We start from the raw sequence: 15,150 nt of genomic DNA, 5'->3' as shown, positions 1-15,150 counted from the left end.
ATTCAGTTGTGTCACCACTTGCTAAAAACAGGAGGAGGGGCTGAATGGTAGCACCATTAATCAAGCTTATGTCTATAGCCTCCAGACACCAATAAAGATGTGTAAGGACAGAGCTGGATGGAACCAGCCGTGGCTCAGATTTCACCTCATACAGCGTATGTGTTCAATTCCCTGCCATCTGTCCTGATGTTGTCTGTAACAGATATGAGTCGGATAAGTCCAGTGAATGTCACAGAAAGGATGCATCATGGTTTTTTTGTTGTAAGTGATGATAAGTCGGGTTTAGGTAGCTTATTCTGTTTGGCGAGAGGCTGAGGGACAATCTCACCTCACAAACACCCACTAAAGAATTATGTCATAACGACATGGCGCTTGTGTGTGTGTGTTTGTTTGTGCGCATGCGACTGAGTGTTTATTTGTGTGTGTAAATCCCTCCTTCCCCCTCAGCATGCCACAGGCAGATTGGTTTATGTTGTTTTTGGAAAAGGAGAAAAAGCTGATAAGCCGGCCGTGCTTTGATCGCTCGCTCTTTCACTCTCTGTGGTGAGAGACCATCACATTAGGGTTCTGTCTCATAGCAGCAGTGTTGTGTGTGTGTGTGTGTTTGTGGGTGTGTGTGTTTTTGTACTTGCTATGTAGCGTTTTTAACCAACAGAGTGAGGACATTTTGGCCGGTCCTCTCAGCTTCAAAGGCCTTTTTGAAGGTTAAAACTTGATTTTACGAATCAAAGTCAGGCGTTCAGCTGTGACGGTTGAGGTTGGGGTAGGGGGCCAGGGAATACATTATGTCAACGAGGGTCCTCACAAGGATACAACCCTGAATCCAAAAAAGTTGCTTATTGACACAAACCCAATTAAAAACAGTACAAAGACAATATATTTAATTTTTGAGCTCATCAACTTCATTGACTTTTGTAAATATCTGCTTATTATTGATGCAGCAGCATGCTTCAAACAAGTAGGAACAGAAGCAACAACAGACTGGGAAAGTTGTGGAATGCTCCAAAAACACCTGTTTGGAACATTCCACAGGTAAACAGGTTGATTGGTCATTTTGTGTGTGTGTGTGTGTGTGTGTGTGTGTGTGTGTGTGTGTGTGTGTGTGTGTGTGTGTATGTGTGTGTATGTGTGTGTGCGCGCGCTGAGAGAGGGAAAAAAAGCAGTGTTTGTGTTTCTAGGCAAGAAGATACAGATGAGCATTTGCTCAATAGCCGACACCAACTAAGAGGTAAACATTCCCACAATTAACTCCCCCTGACTTGATCTCCCCCTCCTACAATTCTCACTATCACACACACACACACGTAAACACACACATACACACGATATTTAAATACTGCTTGTCATATATATGTATATATACCTTAAAAACATGTGACACTTGGCACTTGGCAGGGGGTTAAACCAGATGGTACTTTTTCCAAAATGCAAAAGACATTGGCATTCACTTGATTGAGATTAGGGTGTGTGTGTGTGTGTGTGTGTGTGCGCGCGTGTGTGCGTGCACATCTGGGCACACGTGTGCAGACAAACGATGATGGAATGTTTAAACTGAAAGCCCAGACTGATTAAATTACCAGCGTGAGTGAAAACGATTAGAAAGGGAACGAACAAGAGAGGGAGCGTGTGAAAAACAGAGAGGCAATGGAACTAAATGAACTTCTCGTTGTGAAGAATTGATTAACACTCCCCCCTGGACATGCAAGCGGTTGCATGTATGAAAACAGACAGGTGTTCATGCTGCTTTCTTTACAGGGGACATGAGCCCACATGTCCTGTTTACAAGACAGGTTAGCCTGGAGGATCAGGTTTGTTAGGGAATGTGCTTGTTGGGGTTTTGGTTAACTTCTGCAAGCAAGGTTGTCTGTTTAGTTGATCTAAATGGTGTGTGTGTGTGTGTGTGTGTGTGTGTGTGTTCTTCAGGTGTGCCAGTAAGGCTTGTGGGAGGAGAGAGCCCAAGGGAAGGCCGGGTGGAGCTCTATCTGTCAGGACAATGGGGGACCGTGTGTGATGACGGATGGACTGATCGCGACGCTGAGGTGGTGTGCAGACAGCTGGGATACAGGTATGTGTGTATGTGCATGTGCGTTGGAGTAGCCTGTCTGACGGCCTTGTGTTCGTGGGCAACATGATAAAAACGAGCACAATGACTCCCATGGAGCACGAGCAGGAAGAATGCTTTGCCTGCAATGCGGGCAGACAAAGCTGCTGGAAGTGGCTTGTGAGCGATGTGTGCATTTTAGAGCTGCAGCTAACACTTTCATAATTGTAGAATTGATTATCCATCGGTTAATTAAAAATAGTAATCGACTAATTGTTTCAAGTCTGGTGATTTTCAGATTCTAGTCTGCTGCAAATCCGTCTTGGCTGCATTTACATTTGGCTGCTTTAATACCAGATAGATTTTCAGTCTGTGGCTGAGCGTACAGGGAATGTATACAGTCCATGTGTGCAAAGCAACAGCACTCTTTTTTTTTTCACCCTTTCCTCTTTTGTTTCTCAACATGCTTTTCATTGGCGCTCATGGTCAGGATCAGGTTGAATGTAGCCGTGGCATTGCGGTGTGTTCACTCTATACATTCCGCTCAGTTAAGTGAATCCAGACTAGCCGCTCTGTTCACAAAATCAATCACCGCTTCTCAGACTTGGCATCTGTCTAACGCTCACTCCCACTTTGTGTGTCTGTCTTTCATCCCTCCATCTCTCAACCCTTCTCTGTTTTCAGTGTGCACCTCATCGCGCACGTCTCCAGTTTCAAGCTACCCCACGGCACGCTTTGAATCATTTGAATGACTGTATTTCGCGTATTAATGTTTAAAAATGATGCACTTGAGTTTTTGAGCACCTCTTGTGAGCCCCTGGTGTGCTGCCAGCTGCTTTTATTAGGGTTTTAGCAGTGCCCTTTCCGCAGAGCCAAGATAAACACCCAATTAAAGGGCAGGCCACTTGTGCAAATGACACATTCCCAGTGACAGATTCTTTGAGGCGAAGCAAACTACCTCATCTCATCCTCTCTGTGTCCCATTATCCCTTCCCTCTGAGACACTGTCCCCTTTTCCAGAACAACGGAAATGCGATGGCGAGGGAAAACTGTCCTCATTTTCTCTCGCGTCACTCCTCAGCGAGGGATACTCACCCCTTAGCCACCCAATCTTCTGTGACACATCTGTGTGCAGATGAAAGCCACATCTGGAGCGCATAAGCGTGAGAGAGAGAGAGGGAGCGTGTTGGAGGCGTGTAAAAGCCATGTCAGGATCATCATTCTGTCTCGCACAGGGTGTGGTGAAAGGCTGTTGCATACACAGCAGGTCCCCAGGGGTTAGAGGCTGCTCCGGGGGTGATAAAACCGACATATACGCAGAAGCACACTTTGACACAAATTACATTCAGAGTCAGTCTGACCCCAGTATGAGTCATCCTGAATGAGGAGCTGCGTGAAACTAGACAACTTACACACACACACACACACACACACACACACACACACACACACACACACACACACACACACACACACACAGCACAAACCCTGAAACCCTAATATTGCAACAATAATGTGGACTGAATTTTACTGAACCATGCTTGTACCACTATTTCACACCACTCCACTTCACCTGCCACAATTTAATACACCTTGTAAACAGCAACTGACTTGAAGGCAAAGGGAACTTTTTTTGTCAACCTCCAGCTATTTATTTTGCTTATGTGTCGGGCTGTTTTGTTCATTCAGCGTGTATGTGAATGTGTAATATCTGACACACACACGCACATAGCAGAACTGTATTCCTTATAAAATGAGGCAGTTTCAAAGTGCTTGACATACACTTCAACACTCAAAATGAATTGAAGGCAATTCTAAAATTTTGAATAAAGACATGATACATATAAAATGATGCGCCATGTTACAGGAATGGAAGAGTAAAATAGGTTTTGCTTAGATTGAGCACTTTCTTGAGGTTTGTTTAAACTGGAATATGAGTACCTGTTGCCTGCCGCTCATGACCTATCACAGTCAACTTGGCTGCATCTTTTCTTTCATCCTCCCTTTCAATATTTAAAACAGAGCTAACAGTTATACAGAACTTTAAAGGTTATTCATGGCAATTGCATGAAATATGATGTCTGAGAAAACACTTGGCTTTCCTTTTAGTATCCAGAGCAGATTGTTTTTCATTTTTGACCGATGTTGTGTTAACTGCGTGTTGCCACAGAGACGCACCAAGCGGGCTTGATGTCAGTCTCTAGGCTTAGCTCCAAGTGACTCGGAGGTTCAGCCTTTGAATGCTAAATACCGCTCAGGGAGCTATTGGAGACACAGTCACAATGCTAGATGTCTCAATAAGAGACCTGAGATTCCCTTCGGAGGATTGGGGATACAAGACCTGCCACCCGTCAAACCCCAGGGATGCAACATGAGAGCCTCACGGTCGGCTATCTATCAATCTTAATTAAAATCAGTTAGAGCCTACACAGGCACACACAGGCACACACACACACACACACACAGCGCGCAGGCCTCTGTGTGTTAGCTGGTTGCTAATTAAAGTCAGAGGTGAGATTGTGATACAAATACTGTTATCAGATTGTAAAATTGCGTTGACCTGGTTTGCGTCACAGCTGGAGAATGTCAGACCATAACATCTATGCTGACATGTCATCAGCTTATACACATACAGACAGAAGGATGGAGCAGCTAGGCGTTCAACTTGATTTTTGTTTGTGACATGACTAAAGGTAACTTAATTAAAGAAGTTGTTTGTTCGAGGAGCATGTTTCTGCAGTGTTGGCCTCTCTCCACTGTCCTGCACTGAGAATTTAATGAAAAATTTTAGTTTTTAGCTATCAGGCTCTCTGTGAAGCCCCTGAGTGCATTTTTGAATTGTTGTGTCCACAGTAAGTTAATGTCCCTCAGGTCGGCGAACCTGGATGTTTCCAGAGTTTTGCTTAAAATCATGGCGACCGAGCACTTGACGTCTTTGGTATAATTTACCTCTTACTATTGGATCATTCAGTGCAGCTGAATCTTTTTAGAAACTTTCTTAAGATTTACTTAAATTCCCTCACTTTTCCAAACTGATGTGTATTTTTTTGCCGGTGTTATTTCTGTTTTGTTAATTTTGTTGCTCATGAATTCATCCATCGCATCTTTTGGATATTAATGGCTTTTACTGTGAAAAGGTATTTTTTCGGAAAGTGCAATATGAACTACAGTTTTCCAGCTTAATATCATTTCGACTGCGATGGCAATGAAATGTCTGTGTGTCGTCTCCTGTCCGTCCCCAGTGGGGTGGCGAAGGCCCGTGTGATGGCGTACTTCGGGGAAGGGACGGGGCCCATCCACGTGGACAACGTGAAGTGCAGCGGCGAGGAGCGGTCGTTAGCAGACTGCATCAAACAGGCACCAGGCACGCACAACTGCCGCCATAGCGAGGACGCTGGGGTCATCTGCGACTACGGCGAATCGCAGCCCACCTACAAAGAGGTCAAAGGTCAGAAAGGTCTGGGTTTTATTTGTGGCTCTGAAAGAAGATGGAGCTCCTGCGATTTATTCGGAGCATCTGCATGTGTTCACTGAGCATGCATGAGACTATAGTGTGTTTAGCAAACATTTCCAGCATGTCATATACACGGAAAATTTATGAGAAAGGAATACTAAAGAAACACTTGGAGGTAAGTTTCAGGAAAGCAGTAAGGACTTCAGTGTGTGTATGTATCCAGATGCTAAAATGGAGAGAGCGCTGTTATTGCTTCACCCTGTCTGTCACACATCAGGGCACACTCACACTAGGCTATCCGTTACCTGCACACATGCTATTACTTCCATGTCTCATGTGCACATACTGCGGAAAGTCAAACCAGTGCAGGAGGGTGTTTAGTCTCCTCAGTATGATAAATTACATCTTCTGAAAAAGCACTTAATGTTTGTAGATTTTAAACACACATACACACACACACCATGAAAATGATCTCTCATTTATTTAGCTTACTTAACTTCAGGTTTTCTTGACACGCAGTGGTAAAAGATGAATTTCAAACATTACTTTTTTTTTTTGCTCAGTCTAAATATTTAATAAGGGCAACATATGAGCCTAAATGTATGGTTTAACAATCATCAGCCTCCCACACACTCACACATACACACCCACTGCTTCCTCTTTTGTCTCTGTCAGACCCCGTCAACTCAATCTGCGGTCTGCGGCTAAAACACGCTCGCCAGCGCCGAATCATAGGAGGAGAAAACTCTCTGAGGTAAGCTGGAAGGGACAGGAGGGATTCATGAAAGCTGGGTGCCTGCCAGAGACATATAGAATGAAGAACATTGGGCGCATTTTCAAATCAAGTCTTAGATGGAAAACAGGTGATCCGAAGCTACAGATAAAGAAACATCCAGCTTTGTCAACTTGCAAACATGAACATGAATGTGGGTGAGTGGAAGGATGCAAGTGAGTAAGGATGTGAGTGTGTCATCTAGAATGATTTACAATAAAGACAAACATGGAAAAACTCTGGAACTAAACAAGAAAATCCTGTGGTTATGACTTTGTCTTGCCCTGTGTGTGTACGTGTGCGTGTATGCATGTGTGTGTGTGTGATACAGAGAGACAGAAAATGTTTGGGATAAACCAAGTGCATGCGGTCACATCTATGGGTCGATGTGAAACCAAAGGATGTTTTTCATACTGATTGTTTATTTGCGTGTGTGCATGTTTAGATGATATCCTGTGTGTAAACTAATTCTGTCAGCCAGGTATCCTAATGTTTAGTGTCCTCCAAATAATCACATAAATCATATTTGGATAGAATGCACTGTATGTGTTACTATGTTGGCTACCAGTTTAAGCCTCCGTTTTCATGAATCAAGATGCAGTCTTTCCTTTTTTAGCGTTGCTCTTTTTAAAATGCTTTAGAGCGGATTCTGCCTGTGTGTGCATTTGAAGTTATTTGTGCAGTGTTATAACTGCTCATGTATTCGTTTGTGTGTGTGTGTAGGAGCGGCTGGCCCTGGCAGGCTGCGATCCGCTTGCGAGGATCTCGAGGAGACGGGAGGTTGGTGTGTGGTGCGACCCTCATTGACACCTGCTGGGTCCTCACCTCGGCGCACTGCTTCAAGAGGTCAAAACACACACACACACACATCTACTCACACACATCACACTTTGAACTCTCAGAGCAAAAAAAAAATTACTAAATTGGATAAAATCATAAGTGGGGACAATTTACTATAAATAGTGTAAAACTAAGAAGAGTACTAGAACAGTAATAAAAGACAAATAAAATAAGATAACATTGAAACACCGTCTAGGCAAATAAAACTAATGTCACAGCCTGCCAGAAACGTTTAGCCTGAATCCAGCTCTGCCCAGTAGGCCAGCGTGCTGCCGATATGAACAGTTTCGTTATCCAAACCCACAGACAGGGAGGGAAGTCGACACACAGCCAGCCAGGAAATCATAACATTCCTTCACTTATCTGCTTACGGGCGCCTTCCCTCTCGTCCTGGCCGCCGCTCTTCCCCTCATATCCACAGCGCTGGTCGGTCTGCATTACCTTGTGCCTGCGCCACCCCAACAGGCTCTGCGGGGGCCTCACACCCACCTGCAGTTCCCACAGTCTTTACTCTAAGGATGAATGAAGGTCTGGACACTGTGCGGCGAGCGGGACGGTGATTGCTTGAGCGTCTGCAGCTCGTTAAGTGTGGTCGCTTTCTGCTCGTGGGTAATTGACCATCACATTCTGCATTTCGGGCAGAGCAAGCAAGCAGTGCTCTGATAAATTCACTGAACATAGAAACATACAGTAAGAAATAAACACAGGCGGGATTAAAACATGCAGCCATTTAGCGCTCTAACCTCACTGTGACTAAACCCACTTTTAAAGCTGCCTTTAAAGCTGCAAACACATCAACTTTTTCTGCATTTGTTGGAGTTTTGAAGTTGTCTTGATTCATGCGAATGTAGATGCGTGCTTACGCATGCATTTGAGATACACCTGAGCCACACAGCTTATTTACTTCCTCAATATATTCAAGTCTGACAGGCACGAGAACCTCAGCAATGGGAGCAGTAATCAGTGGGTTGGCTGTGGTGCAGGAGGCCGGGAGACAGCCAGAGTTACTTCATCTGGTCTGGGGGCCCCCACATGGCACCACCAGCATGAAATCCATCAACAACAGAGAGACTTGTGTGGGGAAAAAAAAAAAGAATTGAGAAAGTTGAGGGTTGTGAGAGCACGAACCCTAAAGTCTGCATCTGATATTTATACAGTACATGTAAGGCTGTCAGGTTGTATTTGAAGGATAATATCCTTTGGTTGCATACTTCCAAGCTTTTGGTTTGGTAGGAAAACCAGAGCTCTTTAAAGGCTCCAGCAGCTCCACCACTATAAATCCTGATGTTTCCACATTAAAGAGAGGAAGAGGTCATTCGCTGAATCCTTTCCACTACCATTTCTCGAGCCATTCCCAGGCCCTTTGCGCTGCCGGAGCGATACTCCTCACACAGGAACCTCCACTCTGCGATGAGACTCTTCCATCCTCTTCTTTGAAATGACACACACAGATGTGCTGCAAATTAAAACCGCTTGAGATGTAGCCATCAGGACTTCTGGGACTGATTCATGCAAACAGTGCGATCAGTTGACCAGCATTGCAATACCTCATTAAAACAATGAATTTTTGCTCTGACTCTCTACTTAGAACGGCACGTCATTTAAAACAGCCCGGTAGCCACGTTAATAGCCATAATAATTACTCTCAAATATTACACCGTCAGTGTTCTTGTGGTTGCGTGTCATAGCTTGTGCAAGCGTTAATGATAGGCTTTACCCAAACCAAGTAATTAAATATTATATATGTAAGTCATCTACTGCCTCAGGCTTTGCTTTTTGTATTGAGTGATTTTTAATGATTGATCATAGCTTGATGGCATTGTGCGGCACGTTGGCACTTGATACAGCACATGCACGGCATAACTTTCCAAGTACGACAGTTAATTAACGTTTACTGTTGTTCAGGAGACACTGGAAGTGCACACCTAAACGCCAATGCCAATTTCTAAATGATCGAAATTATGAAAGGTATTTTTAGCTGTATATGTTGGGTGTTTGCTACGATGAACATCGCAAGCAGACAAGGTCAGCTACTACAAAGTACAGCCTGATCACATATCAGCGCTCCAACCTGTTTGCCTCAGCTATGACAGCTTTGAAAAGTAATTTGCCGCATGCAGGCCGGAGCACGCAGGCCAAGACAGGGACTTCCGACTCAACGGTGTCGCCTTTCATACATGGCAACCAAAATAGGCTGATACTCACACAGCACATGGCAACAAACAAACAAATACACTCATGCAGACACACAATACGCAGAAACTACAGCGACAAGTCCGTGTACCCACGTCTGCTTGTTCCAATGTGCACACGAGCACTAATGATTTCATAATGACATGTTAAGGTGCAATCACCGAATGTGACTAACGCGATCATATTACCTTATAGCTTACACGACCATTAGCAATTAGACGGTTCATAAAAACTGACCTCAGCTTAGTGGTCACATGCTGTCAACATATTAAACCTATTTATACCTTGTAGCTGTACAACTGGGGGCTTGCCAGCAGTAGCAGAACTCCAGCAGATTTTTAACTGCTTTTAGCAACAAAAATAATGTGTGACAGATGACTTGGGTGTCACCTCACACTCCGGTCTGGTCTGGAGATTTTTGCCTTTTTGCACAGCCTGGCAGTCTTGTACCAACAGTGCGTCAGTCTAGCTCCAAACATGTGTGCCCGTGTGTGTATGTACGTGTCGATGGGCATGTACTGTACGCAGATGACTGGTCAGCAGTGTCTCTGCTCTGCCAGGAACGCCGTGGCATTCCCAGGTCAGGAGATCTTTCCGGAAACACTGTACCAGTTGTAACTGGACACAGACACTTGGCTCCATCGAAAGGCCTCCCTCTTTTACTCTTCCTTCTCTTCCCTCCCTCCCTCTCCTTCGGCCCTGTCTGTGTCCCTGACTCACCCGGCTCTCTTCTCCCTCTCTCCCACTACATTTTGAAAACATCTCCAGCGCGTAAATGGAAAGCGTGCAAAACACTTCATTATGTCGACCTATGAGTCACTTAAAAGCATAAACACAGACACACTGACAGATTTATTGTTATCATTCGTGCCTAAACTCTAAATTCTCTGTCCAAGTTTCCATTTGTTTCGCCCCTCGAAGCAGTGAGAGAAGTGTGCAGCCCTTTCTTAATTCTGATTTAAAGCGAGTGTCATTGTTTCTCCATTTCAAAGCTTCTACTGAGGTATTCAAATGACACTTTGAAACTTTTTTTCTTTTTGAAAGGCTAGTCGCCATCAAATTTGGATTAAAGCAGAGTGTTTTCTCAGATAAAACATGTTGTGTATTTTGGATCTGTTTAATAAATTTTGACTTTTAGACTTGGAAACAGAGTTGGCAACAATCCCACACAGCCACCACTGGAATCTAATTCTACAAGTAGTACGATACTTATATTAGTGTAGCCTAAACTTTACCTGCAACTGTGCAGAAATCCAGAGTTTAAACCGAATGATTACGCTGTTATGGCTGAATTGAAAGCTGGAACTAAAACTTCACACTTATTGTAGTGAATTGTAATTATTAGGCTGGAGAACTGATAGGGCAGACAGTGGAGGTGAATCACCAGGCAGACAGGTAGTGAACTGGCACTTTGTGGGCAAGGCATGCAGATATCAAGCACGGTAATCCTTGGACATGAGGAGAAACAACTCAGGATAGTATCAAGAAATAAGCACTAGAAATTTCTTGTAGCCGTTTAGCCACATTTGCTAAACTAGTGAGGAGCACCGGCATTTATCTTGTGCTGGTTGATGAATAGATGGACCGCAGCTGTGATGCCTGATTGGCAACAGGAATCAGGTGTAAGTGATCAGTAGTTGAAGGAGGAACCACCCAGGCCAGACTCACACACACTCAAACAGACATAACCACAAAGAGAGGACTCACATGACACGAAGGGAGAGGGGAAAACACAGGGAGACACAAGGGAGGGGAGGGAGAGGCAGCAGAACCCTAACACAGACATGCAAAAAAGAAGTGGAATGCCAGTGTTGTGAGCGAAGCTTTGAACTAACGGGTACAGGCCTAGCAGAATGTGTAAAGGCATTAAAACATTGTCGTGTTGAAGAAGGATGGGAGGCATAGCAGGGAAAAAAAAAGTTGCTGATTTAAGACTGTCCTCAACGGGGAACTTAAATACAGAATTTAACTAAAAATAGAGTCTAAAAAATGGTACAAAAAGAGTAGATTATTAAAAGAAAGATCAGAACTAAAGAAGTATTTTCATATTAATGCGTCATACTGATTTTCAAAGGTGACCAAAACCACCTGGTGTGTCGCTGTTTCTCATAAGGGCTATTATTTCCAAAATATGGCTGGGAGAATAATACCCTGAAGCCTTAAATATTCAAGGAAAAAATCTTCCACCATTAGGCAACTGCAGATTTTATGACTGTCTGACTCCTTTTTCCAGCTCCAGATGACTTGTTGCTGAGGTAACATCCACCAGAGCTCATAATTTTACTGCTCATGTTTTATGGATCAGCAGCGGGGTGGCTCACACACACAGACTCTCTAATCATTGATCCGTCCCTCTGCTCCTCTCTGCAGGTATGGAAACAGCACCAAGCAGTACAAAGTCAGAGTGGGCGACTACCACTCCCTCGTCCCTGAGGAATACGAAGAGGAGTACGCCGTTGATCAGATCGTCCTCCACCCGAGCTACCACTCCCAGAGCAACGACTATGACCTGGCCTTGGTTCGTCTGTCGCCAGGGGCGGTGGGTCAAATGCCGGGAGAGTGTGTGTCATTCAGCCGCCATGTTCTTCCCGCCTGTCTGCCAATGAAGAAAGAGAGGGTGCTTAAACAAGCCAGCAACTGTCACATCACTGGCTGGGGTGACACAGGTGAGGGCGCGTGGGTACGGCGGCCCTGAAGGTGCAAAACATGACATCGCTTCATTTCATTGTTGTTCGTTTCATTCCTCAGATGTCGTCGCCCTGAGGTCATTCGCCTCGACCTGGAAATGTGTTTCAGGATTTTTTCTGCCTTGGGTCACACTTAAACTCCAAATTTAGCAACTTTTAATTCTGTCTTCAAGCCAAATGGTTTTGCAAAGTCATAGCTAATAACTGCTATCTGCTTGGCTAGAAGTATGTTCGTTATTTTTTTTTATTATTAATTCACAATGTTTAGCTCAAAATATTTAACAATTGGAAGATAGAAGATATGTTAGAATTAAAAAAAAGCACAGGAGAACAATCGATAACCAACATATTAACATTAATCAGTAAATTTATAAAGGAAAAAAGAAATCATGTCACACTGGGAGTAGCTGAAGACTGTGTGAAGTCTATTTTACATTTTAACAGATCTTATACTGGAACCACACATATAATTCCTACCATATGTAAGTTATTTTGAAGGCCAAGTGCAAATGCTGATAGAGTAGGAGCGAATCTGCCACCATAAGATTACACTTGTTTGACTTCATGCTCCGTGTCCTGTCTGTACACTTGACCGTGTACACACACACATCTGTTAGTGATCTTTAAATTACTCGCTGACGTCATTTATCATAGCCACTTAGTCACAAAGGGCTACAGAAGGTCACGGTACACGCTTATGCAAAAACACGTACTCCCTGTTGAGAAGCCGAATTCACATGCGAGTGTGTGTAAATGTGTGTGTGTGCTTGTGTGTAGGAGAGAGTGTTTTTATTAGTTTACTTAAGTGTGTTGACAACACAGAGGCTATTTGGAGTGTGTGACGCTGGGAACGGCTGTTTAAATTAAGGCGAGATGTCTGCTTTGTACAGCTGTTTGCATTTGGCTGTCTGCCACTCTGATATCACACACACACACACACACACACACCCACACACACTCACGCTTGTACTTCTACACTTGTGTGGACCCTCATTGACATAATGCAGCCTGGCCTAACCTTCAACATCATAACTAAATGCTAAACCCTAACCCAAACCTACTTCTAACCTAACCCTTAAAACCGAGTCTTAACCTTAAAACAGTCCTTTGAGGTTGATTTGCATTATGGGGACCTGTCCTCATAAGGAAGGTGAGTCCCCGTAATGCACAAACAGATTTATGTCCCCACAAGTTTTTTTTTTTAAAAAGACACAGAAAAAGATATGGAACCACAGTGGAATAGAAGAAAACAGCTTCTCTTACGTTCTGCCAGAAACCTCGAAATTGATTAATTTCTAAATTAGCGCCCTCTGCCTGAAAAAAATCGGAAAGCCTTTGATAAGAACGTGATAAATGAGGTTGAGTCGAGGGGAGTCTGCTGCCTGCTGGCAGGGCAAAGCAAACTTTCTAAAAAAAAAAAAAAATGTTTATAACAAATCCTGCTCATGGGGAACACTGCGTTACATCAACAAATGTCGAAACAATTCGAAAACAGTCTAAAAATTAAAACAGGTTTAGAGGGTTTGCACATTTCATCCTCTGGGGATCGAGAACAGGCTGTGCTACATGTCATGGGGATCCAGACATTCCACTCTGAACCAAAAGTGTCAGCCTGCAGGTGGCGCCAGAGGACCAAAGTGATGCTCTCACACGGATAAGCAGTGGTATTAAATAACTGAAAGGCTGCAAACATCAGGTTTGAGGCTCAGAGTAAAATGTAGAATTTCAATCTGCATTTGCACGAATCAGCTAATCAGTCTCTAACCTCATGCACGCACACTTTCATTGCTTTCATTGTCTTCCTCAGGCCGCTCATACTCCAAGACCCTGCAGCAGGCTCCCATCTCCTTGCTTCCCCGTCGCCACTGCCAGGAATATTTCCACGGTGCCTTCACAAGCCGCATGCTCTGTGCTGGCAGCGTCCATCCGGAGAGGCGCGTGGACAGTTGCCGTGGGGACAGCGGAGGTCCTCTGGTGTGCGAGCGTCCGGGAGGGGGTTGGGTGGTCTACGGGGTCACGTCTTGGGGCCATGCCTGCCGGACACAACAGTCCCCCGGCGTCTACACCAAAGTCTCCGCCTTCAGCTCCTGGATACGCAAGGTGATTGGACGTGATGACAGAAAAGAGAAAAGGCGATGAAAGGTGACAACTGACCTCTCGACCAGGAAGGACGACTCTCAAAAGGCTTGCTCAGTGACAAGTGATGCGACAACATATTTCACCCATGAATAACTGCCATGATGCTGCAACCTGATTATCCATAACCTGGCGCTCAAATGGAGAGGACGAGGCGACGGTGGACTTTTTTCTCTAAAAACCTTGTATATTTTTTGGAGAGAGGAGGAGAGGATGTCCTTCGATCTCTTCCAAATCTTTAGCACTTATTTTAATGATTTAATATTGTCATGAGTAGCACGATTTTGGATGGTCTCAGCTCAAGAAAACACGATTTAAATATCTTTTGTGACATTTCATACTAAAATGTTTTTTTTATTATTTCTTTAAATAATGTTTTCTGTGCTTGCCTTTGTTATATTGTAATTTATGATATGAAATATGTGATTAAACATTGAAAAGGGACCACAGTGTAAAAAAAAACACATACAGTATACATGCATGCACATATGCATACACAGGAAGTAATGGTATGATATGAATTTGCAGGCTTGCACCGAGAGCCCCCCATGAGGTACTTAATGCATGATATTCAGTGCTTTTGTGTTACGCATTCTAGTCATATTGACATTTACCAAAGTGAAATAAGTCTTTCAACCTCATTTCATTCTTGTTCAAACGATGTTTCTCCATTTTGCTCTTGGTTTACTGTGTTAAAAGCAGACATCAGGTCTTTGTAATTACTCAGGCATTACTAATTTATGTCCAATCAGTGTTTGTCCTCGTCTCGGTGCTGCAGAGAAAGTAAGGGACTGAAGAGTTTCTGAATCAAAGCACACAACAGAAATGATTAATCATGTCAACACTGTTAATTCATGTTTTTTTGTTTCCGGTCTGTGGGATAGTTTGGTGCTGTCAAGGTTTGGACACCACTGAAGAGAGAATCTGGTACACTTGAAAAAACTCATACTACACTACACTGCCCTCTTATTCGACGTTTACTGACCGCGTGTTACGTTTTAATGTACTGTAACATTTCCTCATAAAG

General features: G+C 43.8%; 1 protein-coding gene across 3 annotated transcripts in view; it reads left to right on the top strand.

Annotated features, from left to right (window-relative positions):
* prss12 (serine protease 12) overlaps positions 1-15,150 on the top strand; it is a 24,380-nt gene extending 9,230 nt beyond the window's left edge. For 2 of the 3 annotated variants that reach the window (XM_041965168.1, XM_041965151.1), the window contains 6 exons: positions 1,924-2,065; positions 5,284-5,498; positions 6,171-6,249; positions 6,991-7,113; positions 11,671-11,966; positions 13,795-15,150. In XM_041965168.1, coding sequence (XP_041821102.1) covers positions 1,924-2,065; positions 5,284-5,498; positions 6,171-6,249; positions 6,991-7,113; positions 11,671-11,966; positions 13,795-14,126 — 1,187 coding nt within the window. In that variant the 3' untranslated portion in view covers positions 14,127-15,150. The remainder of the gene's footprint in view (positions 1-1,923; positions 2,066-5,283; positions 5,499-6,170; positions 6,250-6,990; positions 7,114-11,670; positions 11,967-13,794) is intronic. The other variant, XM_041965160.1, reaches the window with a different exon arrangement.

Source organism: Chelmon rostratus, chromosome 3 (genome assembly GCF_017976325.1).
Source record: "Chelmon rostratus isolate fCheRos1 chromosome 3, fCheRos1.pri, whole genome shotgun sequence".
NCBI classification, from domain to species: Eukaryota; Metazoa; Chordata; class Actinopteri; order Chaetodontiformes; family Chaetodontidae; genus Chelmon; species Chelmon rostratus.
This window is presented reverse-complemented; position numbering and strand designations above follow the sequence as displayed.